The following is a 15,922-nucleotide window of genomic DNA, read 5'->3' as shown; positions in this document are numbered from 1 at the left end:
TCAAAGCAAAATGAGGATCTTGACATTTGAATAGAAATATTAAATTGTGTCTCTAAAAACTGTAAAACAGTTACCAGAAAACTATATTTATGGTAATTGTATCAATTGTGAATATCTTCTTAGAGAACTCTGAAACAAGATTTAGCCTCCCTGACATGCACAGAGAGCCAATCTACATAGTGGAATATAGGAAAAAATTGGGTTCATTTACATACCAAAGGAGGCTACAAAGGCTTAGATTCATTGTGTCTTTGACAATTTGACTCCAGGCAAAGGTACAGAGATACTTTTGAAGTTGTGAGAACATAAGCATATATGGGGAGTAGCAGGTCTTTACTCATTACATATTTGCAAAGGATTACTTAAAACTATCTTTGAAGATAGAAAGAGGAGTCTTCTCCAGTGAGAAAGTTTTTCTGTGCTTGGCATTTTATATTTTCTTTTCTTATGGTAAATGCCTTCATATCACATATGGCACCAAGAAGAACTTTTAGGCCAGAGACAAGTTCATGCTGTGCTGTAGGACTGATTCTAAAAAAACCAAAGAAAACCCAAATCAGCTGCAGGACTCAAGTTATGCTTATTCAGGACTTAAAGCCATGGATTTTTCATTCTGATTTCTAAGGGCAAAACCCAGCACTGACTATGATTTTGAGCAGCTGAATTGATTTAACTGAAATTGCAACATAGTGAATTTTAGCATATGAGATAGTTTGGGATGAAAAAAAACCAAAAAACAAAAAACCCAAAACCAAACATAAACAACAAAACTAGAATCTTCTTTAGCTTTTTTGTTTAGGCTTATGTACATTACATGGTCTGTTTTGTTAGCTCAGCTATTTTCCTCAAAATCTAACAACTCTGAAGAATAATATAGCAGCTTACTGTGTGTTTTACAATGTTCTTCTAGTTATGTTTTGCATTCAGAGAAGGGACCCATGTTACAATGCAAGTTAATACCTGCTGTATCATCCGTGAGGTCTTGGAAGAGGAAGAGGAAAACTATTACAGAGTAAAAAAAGCATCAGAAGCTAGGAAGAAAAGAACAGAATGTGGGACAGGACAAGATATGTTGGCAGTGCCATCTCACATCTCTGCCACGTATTGGTGTCACTGTCTCTACTGTTAGTCAAATATTTGCTAGCCATGTACTTGCTTTGTAATTCTTGAAATAACTTACATAATTCAACAAAAAAAGAAGCTAAATCTTTCTGATCTCTTTTGAACACATACTGCTCAAACACATTCCCATTCAGGGATCTAAAGTCTGAATGGTCATGTTCCAGTGCACCAAGGAGAGATTTATTGGAAGATTCACGGTTAAGACTAAAATACGAAACAATCATAATTTAAAGCTAACAACAGAACATGGCAGTGGGATCAAACATGGCAGTGGGATCATACGGTTAAGAAATATAACTAGTTTTCCATGGCTTTAAGTTAAGTCTTTCAGTGTAGTGAATTTACAGTTCAGATCTGCTTAGCTACTTCATGTTTCCTGTTCCCAGTTTGACCTGCCAGTATAAAGCAATAAGAATATTAAGTCTGCACATCACTGTAAGGTTCCTTTTGGCCATACTTTGAGTTGGTTTGGAAGCACTGTATAAAAAAACAGTGCTGCTGGTTTACAGTTATCTATACATCTCCAACTATTGAAGACATTTCAATCCTATTTGTTAATAATTCTGTATAAGTCCCAAATGATGCTGCAGTGGGGAGAGGCAGGGAATATAACTGTTGGTGCTTTTTGAATCACAAAATAAAGTTATCTTTAAATGCTTTTAAAAATACGTCTTTTGAAAATTAAATTGGAAATTAAGAAAACCTGTGCTAAGTAATACACTTTTACACCTCAATACACTTTGACACTGCTGTCTATAGAAATCACTTTTCTTTAAACAAAAGGCTATTACAATTGTGAAGAAAGTTAAAGAAATCACTGAGCTACTGGAAATCACTGGTAAAGCATGCACAGTTAAATTAAGGTAGACTTTTTTTGAGAGTATAACCTGTTTGTGAATGCAAGGAATATGGTCTTAATTTAAAATTATTTTACTATTTGAACTCAATTATTATCTTATTCTATGTCAAGAAGTAATTATGATTAAAAATGTTTTAAAATGTAATTATGATTAAAAATGTTTTTCTAACATTTGAATAACTATTATATGAAAGAGAATTAGCTCTATCAGTTATATATTCTTGTAGAATGCAGACTAAATTACAAAAAAAACAATCAATCAATCAATAGAATCATAGAATACAAATATTATAGAATATTATATTTGGTTAAGAAATCACTTAGCTTATCAAACCAGGTTCTATTTCAGATTTTTCATATATACACAGATAAAGAGTTTTAAAATGTTTTAATTGAATTCCAATTTCCATCCTAATGAAGCTTGACAGAAGTCACAGTAAAAAACAAAATCATTATCTAGTAAAAAAGAAATGTATCCTCTAGCATTCTTTATCATAAAAAAAAAACAACAACAAAACAAACAAAAAACATGTAAAAGCTAAGAATCTGGATAAATGGTTCCTGACCCATAGAGCTAACAGATTCTCTCTAAGGGCAAAAGGCACAAATTTAGTGAGAAAGGCTGCATTCAGACGCTGTATTAATAATCGGGGGGGGGGGGGGGGGAATGTCCATTAATTTGGGAAAAAGAATGATAGAAGACATATGCAAGACACATTAAAATTGCTGTTTTGAAATCCAGGTTTCTTATTTGCTGGTTTAAATCCTGCTAACAATGGTGATTTAAAAGTATTTTAAAAATAATTTTTCAATCTTTTTCACTTAAAGCAATCCACTCTCTACTACTTTAAATATGGTTTAAGCTGGTAAATGAACACTGTGCACTTGATCAATCTTTCTAAACAGATCAGAAAACAGGGAACATCAGTATCTGAAAGAAAAAGAGAGCTTCTCCATTTCTGTAAACAGCTGACCTGACTCAGATGTTAGCTCTGTTTTCTCTGTCATCACTGTGTCCTGGACTTAAGCCAAACCTGTATTATGAAACATGTTTTAAACTAAGCCAGTTTCTGCTTCCCAGGGCAGAACAGTAAGAGCAGCATGAATCCATCTCTTACTCAGTGTTTACATTGTAGGCAATGGGTCAACACACTCCAAATGTTTATAGATTAGATGCTTTTCAAGTATTAGGTACCTGAACGCAACGACTGGGACTTTTGAGAATCTTAAGTAGCTGCATAGATTTAATTCCTAAATCAGTGGTTACTGATCACCCCAGTAACTTGAATATGCTACTCATTATGTAAGTAACCTTCAAATATGTTTCAGATACTTATGGGCACAAACTTCTTTTAAAAAAAGTGAATAAATAATCAAACCTATGGTCCAGCTCTTTGCATACACATAAGCATGAATAACTGCACCCACATACTTTTAGCCTGTCATGGACTAGCAACACAATTTATTAGCTTAAATCTCTGATTTACAGGTTTTAAGGCTTCCTGCTGTCCATACCTAGCCAATCTTCTTAGGGACTACCTAAACTAATGATATATTAGAGTTTCTCTGCACCAACTGAACATATAGATGCCATACCAGCTGTGAGTAACATTGCCCACAAATTCCTAAACATAAAGCTTCAGCTAACAATTTTGGCCTCACACTCAATACACTATGAGAAAGCAGCCAGACTGCAGCCAAACTAACCAACTCAGTTGTCCAGGCCCACAGGCACAGAGGAATCCAAGTTTTAAGGAATTTCAGTGAGAATTTGGAGCATTTGTTGCCCCCAGGGACTTACTTTTTTACAGGCAGTCCTGGGTTTTCTGACATTTTGTCTCTCTAGGTAATTAGGCTGTTAACTTTACATGGGACTGACTCCTTCAAAAAGTCAGTGGCAAAATTGTCTTTTCCCTACCCCACTGCATAAGGTATTCCATCTGCTTCTTCATCAACACTGAAAGCCAGAAAAAAGACATCTTTTCATTTTGCAAATTTTCTTGTTGCAAATAAATTCTATAGAAGCCTCCTACCTCAGTGCTATGTAGCAGTCTAATGGAAGGCTAGAAACCTGCTCACATGCCTTTAGCTATCAAAATGAATCATCTAATCTAATTTATTCATCTAGGCTCCTTTTTGAGTCAGCACATGTAGCACCTTAAGCAGCAGCTCATGAATTACCATGAGAAGCAGCTATCTCCCTCCTGCCTGTAGTGTGACTTCACTAAAGTTTTTTCCAACTGGAGACTGCTGTTAGCTTCTGGCCGTTGCACTCATGAAGTCATCATGATTTTACTCTCTGGCTCTTGTGCGTTATTTCTCATACATTATCAGTTTCACATCTATTAATCTTCAAACAGAGATCTTGTCAAATCTGCCTTTTGAAATGGTTTACACCTTAAAACTTTTCATAGTTATCAAATATCCTGAAAAAAAAGCACAGAAACCTAGAAGCTAATTTTGATTTTGTCACTGACAAGCTGTGTGTGGCCTCAGGGCTACCCTGTCTCCTTGCAGTCTGCTCCAAGGCAGAGGAAACGTGTAGTTGCACAGCTCTCAGCAGCAGCAAAATAAGGACCAAATTGTGACTTGTTGTCACATTTCTGTTTGACTCCTGCTTCCCCCTTGCTCGGCTGGGGAAATAAATTGTGGCAGACAAACAGCTGGTGTAGAAACCTTGCCTTTCTCCTCTTCTCACCTCCCCAGATTAGATCAGTGCACAGTCTCCAGAGCATTGCAACAGGCAGAGCTAAGTCTCTGCTCATTCTTCCCTGCGAGGGAGCATAAAGAGTCAGGGAAGAGCCATCAACCTTGCACTGCGACCTGCAGTAGATGGGACTAGTACAGACCAACTACATGGCTGCTGCTGGAGCACATATAAATTAAGCTGTACTTTAGTAGAAGCCATTTCTCAGAGGTGTCAGGCTTTTTGCATTCATATTTCGATGGTGGCAGCTCTAACCACGTCTGCCATTGAGTCCAGTCCAGTCCCCTCATTCACAAACACAGCAGAGTAGCATAGTTACAGATGCTCACGGCTTTTAGACAAGGTCTGAAGTGTATCACAGTAAAGTCCCTGGCCATTACAGAGTACTCAGTAACAGCTGAAATGTAATAATAACAACAGCAGCAGCAACAACAACAACAACTAATAATAATAATAATGATAACAAAAGAAAAGATCCTGAGACTGTTGCAAAGACACAGTACTTTGTACTGAGACTTTTTCTGTATACAGTTTTAATGACTTTCATAGAATCACAATCATAGAATAGTTAGGGTTGGAAAGGACCTTAAGATCATCTAGTTCCAACCCCATTGCCATGGGCAGGGACACCTCCCACTAAACAATGTCACCCAAACCTTTCATTTCGTTAAGTACATAAGTACATAAGTACATTTCTGTGGTTGCAATTAAATGTAATATGAAGATGCTGAAGATAATGCTTTGGAATCTTCTCCTAAATATTTGCTGGCAGGAGACCTAGGTCCTGCCAATTTTCTAAGGACATTTATAAACTGTTGTCTTCAGAGGTCTCCTTTTGTCTCTCACCAGGTACACTTCACCAGTATGTCCACAACTAAATATTGTAGCTGTGGAAATGAATAGGCAGCACATGTGGCTTGCAAAGCAAGTAGGCAGGCCAGGGTCATTGCTTGGTGGCTATATTTTCAAGCTACTTAGTCTCATTGTCATTACCAGGATGCTGACCTTTCCAGAGCACCTCGTCAGCCTTGTACATCTGTCTCTGAATAGATCATGGCATTGACATAGGCTGCTAGAAAAAGATACCTGGACCATCTCTCTACACCAGCAGCCACACTGGCAATGGCAGTGTTGAAACCTGCACCGCTGTTGTGCTGTACTCTCTGGCATGTCAGCATAGTACCTCAACAGGCAAGGAGCCAGGCAGTTTAGCTGATCTGTGGCTAAAATACAGTTAATACCTACCACAAGGAGCAGGTACTTTAATCCTAATAAAGTCATGAAGACACAACAAATCAGGGACTGGGATGTAGCATAGAAGAAAATAAAATAAAAAAGGACTTGTGTGAAGCAAGGGGTATTTTAATTGGTCCAAACTATATGTTGCTAAAGTTTAAATCTGCCTTGTCAATATCAGCAGTAGCCCCAGAGGAAAATAAACTGCAGTAAAACATTAGCCCTGGTTGAATTCACAGTGTTCTGCCAATTTAGTGTTCTGTACAATAGTGTTCTGTACAATTTCCATCTCGTGGGTCCAGATTTTAAAAATTAGACAATTAACAAAGTCCATTCCAAATGTAAGAAAAAAAAACAACTACGCCCCATCCCACAATCAAACTAATCTAAACTAATTATATGGCTTATTTACCTGTTATACTGAAGGTTAGATTACTGTGGAGCTGATGTCCCTTATCACCTGAGGTCTATTGCTTTGCACATTAAAAAAATACAGGAGAAAACCACACAATATTGAAGCTAAGGAACACCTGTAAAAACACTATAAAAGCACTATAAAAAACACTTTCAGACTCTAAATGACTGAAAATTCATTTCCAGACTGATTGAAAATTTCATTTTTGCTCTTAATTTTGGACTAAAAATCTTCCCAGTTTGGGATTGTTTTGCTTGAATAACCTTGCAAAGAGGTACTGCTGCTCTGATGCTGATAGTATTAATGCACTCATTTTGGAAGATAAATAGAAATTCACAGATTTCCCTCCTAGCAGCTACAAAATAACCAATGTTTCCATCAAGCCAGGTTAAGAATATCCAAATAATCAAGTACTAGCATTTTGGTTAGGGCTGTCAGGCTGAGCCACCTGTTCTGGTAGTAGTTGCTGCCAGAAGCAAATTATAGAACCATCCAGCTGCTGATTACAAAAATCATACTCGTATCACCTTCTTGTGGCTAATCAGACATCAGGCCAGGACTGTCATACAATTTGATATAGTCCTAATATCAGTCCTTTAGAAGACAACTGGCTCACTCTCTAATAGTACTTACTGCAGATCCTCTTACAAATAATAACAATGAAAAATGGAAGATGAAAAGTATAACTTTCCTACACTGAAACGCATTATAACGTTGACAAGCAGAAAAAAAATAACTTTCAGAAGACTGTTTAAAAGCCTTTTTTTTTTTTTTGTAGTGTCATTATTAAATTTGGTAAACACTGACAAAAAAAAAAGACTTGGAATAAAATTCAACTAAAATATTCAGTATTAAATTTAAAGAAGGCTGCATTTTAAATATATTCCCTGTCTGACTGTGGTTGATAAAATATTGTTATGCGTCTAAAATGTTATGTAAATATGAATGGTCAGAAAATATTAAAGTATATGAAATATTCATATTTTAGAATATGTATTTCCTGGTTAATACAATTGCTTTTCATTCTTGCAGGCCTAGCTCTGGGGTACTAATTCAGCACAACTTTCACTGACTCCTTTAGACATTTACCCGCATAAGAATTGCAGAGCTGATATCTTTTACCCTTCAGTAACATCCTGTAGAGTTCACCCTCAGGGCTCTTTATGGAAAAAACAGGGCCACCAAACTAAGCTATTTTGACTCTGGCAAATCTTCAATTATAAAGGACTACCACAGCTTTACCTGAGCAAAGGCTTGGGGGTAGTATCACCTGACGTTCAGACATTCCCCTTCTTATATCACTCTAACGGAACATTAACATTAAGCAGTGCTGTTCTGCAAATGAGACTAACACTATTTTTAGAGGTGTATGGAGATCTAGCTTCAGTAAATGGCAACAGGAATGAAAAAAGAAAAAAGAACAGAAAAGGTAAGTAGGAAGCAATCCAACAAACAAAATGAAATGATCCTGGAGTGAGTTATTTACTAAGAGCAACAAATCGTATTTGTTTGATCATCTACACTGTCAAAATATGCATAATTTTTGGTTAATTATACTTGAAAATAGTTACCGTACCTTCTGCTGTAATCTCGGCCATGATGATGATGGTAAGAGATACTCTGTTTAAAAGGTCAAGATCTACTGTGGAAGCTTATATAACTGTTGCTGACTCTTGCAGGAACTGCAGAATGAGGAGGAGGAAGGTCCACTGCTTTTTCTAATTCTGTTCCTTCTTCTTTGTGCCCCTCCAAACTTTCTGTCTCCCCTTCAGACTCTTGCCTTCTCGGAGCAAACTAAGGACTTCCAGAGGCAACACTTAAAACTTAGTTTAAAGTATCAGCTTCTAACAAAAATAGCCATGCCTTATGGTGAATCTTCAGCATGTTTTTTCTAATATCCTAAGAACCACAGACACTACAAATAAAAACATCCCAGCTATAAACAGGACAGGAATGCACAGAAAGGCAGAAAAAAAACCAAAACAAAACAAAAAAAAAAGAACTGGCAAAGAACTGTTCAATGCTCCTGCAGCCTTGCTAGCGTAATTGCAGTTCTTTGGGGGGTATGTCAGAAAACATGAAATACAGAGTTCAAAGTAACCTTATCCATCCCAGCTCAACTTTATTCTTAGCACACTCAGTGCTTAGCACATTCTTCCTGGCCTTATTTGGTTTGGGGAGGGTCCTATGAAGCTTACTGCTGACTAAGGGGGAGGGTAAATTTAGGTGATTTTTCTCCACTTTGATACTTAGTCACAGTTCAGCGCCAAATAAGACGCTATTTGAAACCTATAAAATTGGCAACTTCTTCAGCTTGGATTTGTTTTAGTACTCTTCTGGGTTTTTTTGCAATAATCTCACATACCTGAAAAGTTCATCTAAGTATTACGGAACACTGTTAAAAATGTAAATAGTAATATTTTATATAGTCTAAATGCATGAAGGTAATATGCAAATATGTCAAGATCAGCTATTTACTAGGTCTGATTTGTGGAAACAAAAATCTGTGATTTTAAGCAAGATTTTATAAAACTGAAGACGAGTACACTTTTAAAACAATATAGAAAAATGAAAATATTAGCAGTTTAAATAAGAATAATAATTTTAAAACCTGGCAATCTTTTTTATTGTATTGCTTGCAATTTCACTGCTGTAGAGTTATGTATGCAGGCAAGAGCTTGAAAATGAAATTAGTGAAAATGTGCCCTTGAGCCAGCATACCTCTACATAAATGTCATCATCACATGAAATCAGAAACCATCTTACGCTCTTCTTACTAGGGAACTGTTCTTCTACTAGGGGACCATGTAGTTTCTACTGCATGGGCTGGCATTTGCACTTCTCATCTTCTGGCTCAGGAGATATAAGCACCTGGCTCTGTGGCAAAGTATAAGGAGAAGAATTTATTTATCCAGTGCACAAGATGCAGAAGTGAAGGTTCATTGAACAGTTTACAGTCACCATCGGGATCCTACTCTTAATTCTATTCTAACACCTTTTAAGCCTGCCCATGTCTCAAAATGTTAACCTTTTGTAGCCAAAGCTTACAATCTGTGCTCATCCCTTTTCTTCTTCAAGTCTACTGCAAAGATTTTTTTCTTGCAAAACCAAATCTTTTCCACTGACAAGTTTTGATTACTTGATGCTCAGTAGTCAGTGCTTTTCTGATCATCCTCCTAAGACCTTTAGACTGTCTTTCAGATTATCCTCACTAAGGCTCATAAACTGATTTTAGTCAAAACTTTATTACTTTAAAAATACTCTTTCATGAATACCAAAATGTTCTTGGAATCACATTTATATGAACAAAACAGCTGCCCACAATAGCTCGGTGGCTAGTAAAGGCTGCTAGGATATGTGATACTAAGGCAAAGCCATTGTCTTTCTTAAGTACTTCTTTCTCTTCTGCTGAAGCAATTCCATTTTAAAGGAACAGTTAAATATTTTTGGTCATCTACATTTCTAATGCTACTTGTTTGTGATGTAAGAGAAAAAATCTCAGCTAAACACCTGAAGCAGAGAGTTAATCAATATTGCAAAGTCAGGGTTGCTTTCACTTCTGTTACTATTCCAGCTGAAATAAAATGAAGAAGTCTCAGTTTGGGTATATAAGGAGAGAGAACTGGGGAAAACATTCACATCTGAATTTTATTCTTAGTTTATGTAGCAAAATCCTGAGACTGTGGACTATACCCAGACATCTGTTTGTATAACTGTATGTGTATGGTTGTCTGCCCTTCACTGTTTCCATTTTAGCTCCTACCACCTGCCCTCTCGCCTCCATGCCTTACTTCCTTTGCTGCTATTTATGTTCAACTTCAATTATGGACTGACATTCTGAAACCAAAATATAAGAGCAGAGGAAGTGGGAGAATTCAACTGGAAATCAATTTTCCACAACATCAGCCTAGTGGCCAGAAAGAGGACTGCTTGGCAGTCTCTGCATCCCTTGTATATGCAAAACATTCATTCTGGAAAGCAGAATAAAGTTTTCGTATGCACAAATATCTTACAACAAGTAAAGCTCTAGGGAGCTGTACTGGAAGTTATAGAGTTGCTTTCTTTAAGAGAGGCAAGGTCAAAGGAGATGGGTGTCATATTTACTGGAGATAATCAGGGCCTTTACAAAAATACACAGAATTAAGGTAAACCAAATTCTGTTACTGTGTATGTGCATGTAAATTTATTTTGAAAAATGAACATTACCATCTGAAAATTATACAGAAGATCATATTTCTCCTTTAGGAGTCTAAGAAAGAGAAATTCTAAAAATTTTGTTTAGTATCCGTTAGCAGTTTTGTTAAAAACTGAAGCTTAGATCCTGGCCCAAGTTTAGGAGTTTCTTCTACACTAATCTGTGAAATTCAAATTATTCAGAAGGCCAACACAAAATCTATACCCCTCTTCATCCAACAAAGAAACATTAGTTCCCTGATCTAGCTTATATATTGAACCTGACCAAGAATGCTTTTGATGGGAGCCCTGTCTCTTTAACCTGACTGGAAATCTTCTTTTGTAAAACGTCCTTTCTCTCTCCTTGTTCATATTTCAAGCAATAACAAAACTGAAAAATTTGAAACTACTTTGGTTCTTGCAGGAGATACCCAAATCTTGACACACACAAATTTCTCTCATTTTCTTTCCACCAGGTCTCAGGCACAAAGTGAAAATGCTCTTTGCTCAATTTAGCACTAGGTACTTTCTTCCCACTCACAGGGACTATATTGTAAATGAATTGTCCCGAGATCAGATCTCACATTCAGGAGTGATGGCAGGAGTTGTACCATCAGGTTACGTGTCCCTCCTCACACCAGATTCCTGAGATATAGAAGTCTATGTCAAAAAAAAAAAAAAATAAAATGAAGGTTCTGTTTGATTTATAGTTTCCTGGACAGGGAAAAAGCAGCAAACTTAGGAAGAGGAGAGAAGTATTAGATGCTGCTACAGATGTCTGCATGTAACCATATGCCTTGATCTCAGATAATTTCAGTAAGAATCTTAACTGATGAATCAAAGAAAAGCCAATATTTGAACATTTTATTTTAGGAAAAAGTCAGAATTATACTGTTTTAGAGACCTTAATAAAAACTCCTGCTGTTAGATAAAAAGTTGTGTTGTTCATACAATCAAAGTAGAAGTACACAAATACTTTATGAGCTGATTTTTGGGCTGCCTTAATGATATCATTAAAAAGGAAAAAGGGAAAGACAATAGATCACATTGAATTACTAGATAATGAGAGAAGAGAGTTTCATAGCGATGCAAAGAAGCATATGAGAAATTAAGTAAAACCGTTGGGCAACAAGAAAATGCAGAACAATATCTGAGCTTGTCTGCTAACACATTACTGAGGAATTCTCAGAGTTCAATCCTACAAAATCAAATGAAGCAAAATAAAAGGGCTTTGTATCTCAGCCCATGCTCAGCAGCACAGCAGGGTTAAGGAAAGGAAACTGGAAAGGAAACTTGACCTTAACTCCTAGATATCTGATGGATTCTGGGAGCATGCTATTATCAGAAACAGAAGGTAATCAACTGATAAGAACTACCTATAGGATGGAAGTGTAATGGTAGAGAGAAGGTGAATGGTACTCAATCCAGTGAATAGTAAAGACACACACAGAAGCAAATACAGGATTAGAGTGAAGTCTGTCACTGAATTTTGATGTGCATATGAAGAAAAATACTAATATTTGTTTAAGACATCAGCTGGTTTCTACTGAAACAGACGTTTCTACTCCTTTTTTTCTTTGATTTTTGTTTAGGAATACTGCTACTAATAGGTAAGATTTTCATCCAGTCCCAGTGGTAAAACCCTATATTTTTCAGGATGGATAGAAGCATGCATTTCTATTCAGATGTCCTTGAAGTTCTGATTGGTCAGGGATGTAGTTGTGACCTTCTATGGACCATTACAGAACTCTAAAGTAATTGTCATACATTTCTAATTGATATTTTAAGAATAACACTTGCAATAATTTTTGAATCAATATGATCAAATTATAGGCTTACTTTGGATATCGTGAGGTACACCCAAAGTACAGAAGTCAACAAAGCCTAAGCATCACATCAGATAGAGGTTTAAGCTTGGTATGTGTTTAAACATAAATCATTCTGCATCATTTTTTTATTGGAGTTTCATACATAGTGCTTTTAAACAATTTATTCTTTAATATGTCAGACATTTAGTTTAACTCTGCAGTAGATCTGTCCTACATTTAATTCAAAGAACTGACAAGTATTTAAGAAACCCTGTCTCTGTAGGCAGACTGGTCTGAATGTAAAGAAGCTTCTGCCTGGGGACAGCTGACAAGCTGGGGTCACATCACCTTGGCACCCTGAGCTCACTAAGGGGCTTTTGGTAAGTTAAATTTCACAAAAAGAAATTACTCCAAAGCTACATAATAGAAAGTCGGCAGATATAAAAGAAAATATTTATGATGCCGACTATTCAACTTTCCATTGACAATACTCCCAATTAGACATCATACTGCAAAACTGCTGATGTCACGTCAGCCTGGGTGTGACTGAATAAAGAACCATTTCTAACATTGAAAAAGGCCCACTGATTATAAAACTGCTTCCAGGAAACAAGGATTTCACAAGATGCCCTACTTGTTCATCTGAATTTTGGCTCCTTCCTAGCTTTTCTTATAGAAGACATTCAGGATCTAGGCACCGTGAATTAAAAGCCACTTCCAAGCTAAGCCGCTTCTGCTTGGAAATGCAACAGGGGTGTGGAAATAGGCTTGGACAATAGAACGCTATACATCCTAGCCCTTTCTTGCAAGTTTAAGCGGGTTTTTTTTTCCTCAACATCCCTGTGTGTGTGATACAGTTGCATCCCTAAGAGTGGTCCTGCAGACAGCATGTGTCTCTTGTGTTTTGGTTTTTTTTTAAAGCAGGTTTTTCTCTTATTCCTGACTTCCTGTATGCCCTGGGACATTAGGACCTGCTTGAGTTATGCATTTCCACATATGAGATAAATATCAGCTCCTGGCACTGGATAAATCATTCTTTGACTCCTGAAATACAAAAGTCTACAGCTGGAATTAACCCTTTGTGTGCCACAATGTCTGTCGCCCACTCAGCAATAACACAAACCTATGATGCAAAACACTAAAGAAAAACTAGCACCTGTTATTTTTCACAGAGAGACAGATACAGAAGAAATGAGACAAAAATATAAAGCAGGCAAAATATTTCAGCAATTATGAGGTATAAGAAAGAAACTACATGAGAGAAACCAGATTTATAAAAAAGTATGTTTGTTTCAACAATAGCTATAATTTTTCCTTGTGATTACTCTTTCTTTCTTCCTCATTCTAAACACAATCTTGGATAGATCAAAGCTAGAATTGCAGATGAGGAACCCACTTTCTTATTATTATTATCTCTATTTAAATAGAAAATCTAAATGGGAAGCTTTTTCATTGGGCGATTTAGCTTCTTTACAAAGTGTAAGTGGAACATATGAATTAGTAAATTCAACCTTGTCACTGCTGAAAGCTGCAACTGCACTGAAAAAAGTATATCTAAAAAATAAAGGATCTCTTAAAATGAGACATAGGTTTGAGCATTAAGGTCTTTACCACCTATCTTTGCAGATATATACTAGTATTCTTGAATAATGCATCACCATTTGTCACATTAGATTCCTGTCCAAGCCCCAACATGTCTCCAAAGTCAACTTTCAAATGCAAACCATAATGACTATTTGTCTGCAAAGCATTTACTGGAAATAATTGCAACATCTTTCTTATTCCTCCCCCTGTCTCCCTGAAAGAGCAGAACACAGACCAAATGCAGAGGACTACAATGATCCTTAAGGAACAGTTAAACAATTACTTCTGGGTTTTTTTCAAATCCACAGTTTAAATGAAAATAAAGGTATTACCCTGGAGATACAGAGTAGAAGATCCTGAGCTGCGTCCCAGAGCTAGGAAGGCAAGGCAAGGACATTGAGGACTTTTGGAAGCTCCCAGCTGCATTCCCAGGGCCTGAGAAAACCATGCAGCTCTAGCACAACGGGCACCAACCACAGCTGCCAAGGAGCTGTTGGCAGTTGTTCCCTGTGGGGTGAAAGGGTCATGCAGCCAGATTCGGCAAGGCAGCACATCAAGCTGTTGTGCCACTGTCAAACAATCCAGACTGGGACACAACTATTTTCTGTGTCAGGGCATTTGGCCTCTAGTATAAAGGGGTTTGCTTGAGATAATTTTATGGATACTTAGAAATAACTGTAACTGTACTTGTATATTTTAAATTCACAGACACTTTTTGAAGTGGTCATTTGTCAATAATTTTTATTCCTGGTTCTTCAAAGATTTTTCTGTCTGATCACTTGTGCTTCATACCCTTTCCTGAGCTACCTGGACAGTTCAGACTTTTGCTCAAATTCATGCCTGGCAAAAAGTCTGGCAAAGCAAACATAACATACATATTAGTATTCTCCTTCATTAGCAATGGTACATTATAATGAACAAGGAAAAGCCATGTCTCTTGTTACCTAGGTAGCAGATAATTGAGAAGGGAGGGTTGGGTCTTTGTTTTGTTTTATTTCAGAGAGACAAGTTAGCTAGGGTTTTACTTAATCTCTGTGGAAGGCAGATATAATGATACTACTATTCCCCACACTGCAGGTAACAACAAAAAATGTTATCTATCTGTTCTAGAAATAAGAAGCAAAGCATGACAGTTGGATAAAGCAATCATTTGGTTTAGCTGCAGTAATAAAAAAGGCCATACAGCATTGAAACTACACAAACACAGGACTAGGAGTCCAACCAGAATGTGCACTTTTCACACATCACCAAATTTGAACTAATGTTCACAATCATATTTATGTTCCATATACTGCAAAGAGGTGCCTGACAGAAATCAGGGTGCTGCACAGTCCACAGGAAGGTTAGGCACAGATACAGACCATAAGTAGTGAGATGTGTATGCCACAAGCAAGATTATGGTCCCAAACCCCCTCATTTGCTTCTTGACTTGACAGACCTGCTCTGAAAACGACACCGTCCTGCTTCCTCTGCAGCATTTGTCACATGAGTCTTTGAACCCCACTATCTCCATCAGTACATTTATTTTCTTAGTTAAAAAAAACAACCCTTCATTTGTCACAGTAGTGCCCTGACAGTGACCAGCAAACACTACGGGCAGACTAAATCCTAATGGCATTTTTAAACCACTCAGTGTGATTTTACCAGTTCTTCCACTCAACACTAACACAAGTGAGCTGGGAAATAAACTTGCTCCTGCTCTTTTCCTGCTAAAAGACTGCCATCAATATATATTAGTAAGAGAACAAAAGCTCTTTTTGCTTTTCTGGCCATGCAAGGTCTATCAACACTTTCACTGAGTTAAAAGGAGTGAATGATCAGGCATTTAAACTTGGTGATCCTGAAGTAAACTCATGTCTTGAATAGTCTGGGTGTTTTTTGAGAGGTTAATTTAAACACACCTGTCACTCTTAAGTACAAGGCAGTTGGAGGATATTAATATTCTCTTGAATTATTTAAAAGACATGACTAATGCGTCATGTACCATAAGACTCTTGTCTGCAAAAATAACGCCTGTG

At 36.9% G+C, this 15,922-nt stretch overlaps 1 protein-coding gene across 3 annotated transcripts in view; it reads right to left on the bottom strand.

The window, feature by feature from the left end:
- TRDN (triadin) overlaps positions 1–14,366 on the bottom strand; it is a 104,205-nt gene extending 89,839 nt beyond the window's left edge. Inside the window, exons 1-2 of one of the 3 annotated variants that reach the window (XM_061460012.1) lie at positions 14,237–14,274; positions 7,916–8,254 (exon numbers count right to left, since the gene is read on the bottom strand). In XM_061460012.1, the coding sequence (XP_061315996.1) occupies positions 7,916–7,937 (22 nt within the window). In that variant the 5' untranslated portion in view covers positions 7,938–8,254; positions 14,237–14,274. Of the gene's footprint in view, positions 1–7,581; positions 7,653–7,915; positions 8,255–14,236 lie in introns of those variants that run through there. The other 2 variants (XM_061460010.1, XM_061460011.1) reach the window with 2 other exon arrangements.
- Positions 14,367–15,922: the final 1,556 nt, after the last annotated feature.

The sequence above is a fragment of the Pezoporus flaviventris genome, unplaced genomic scaffold, assembly GCF_033815535.1.
Source record: "Pezoporus flaviventris isolate CSIRO_AGI_PZ_B2104156 unplaced genomic scaffold, CSIRO_AGI_Pfla_v1 ptg000031l, whole genome shotgun sequence".
In the NCBI taxonomy this organism is placed as follows: domain Eukaryota; kingdom Metazoa; phylum Chordata; class Aves; order Psittaciformes; family Psittacidae; genus Pezoporus; species Pezoporus flaviventris.
The sequence above is the reverse complement of the archived record's forward strand: the minus strand, read 5'-3'. Positions and strand labels throughout refer to the sequence as shown.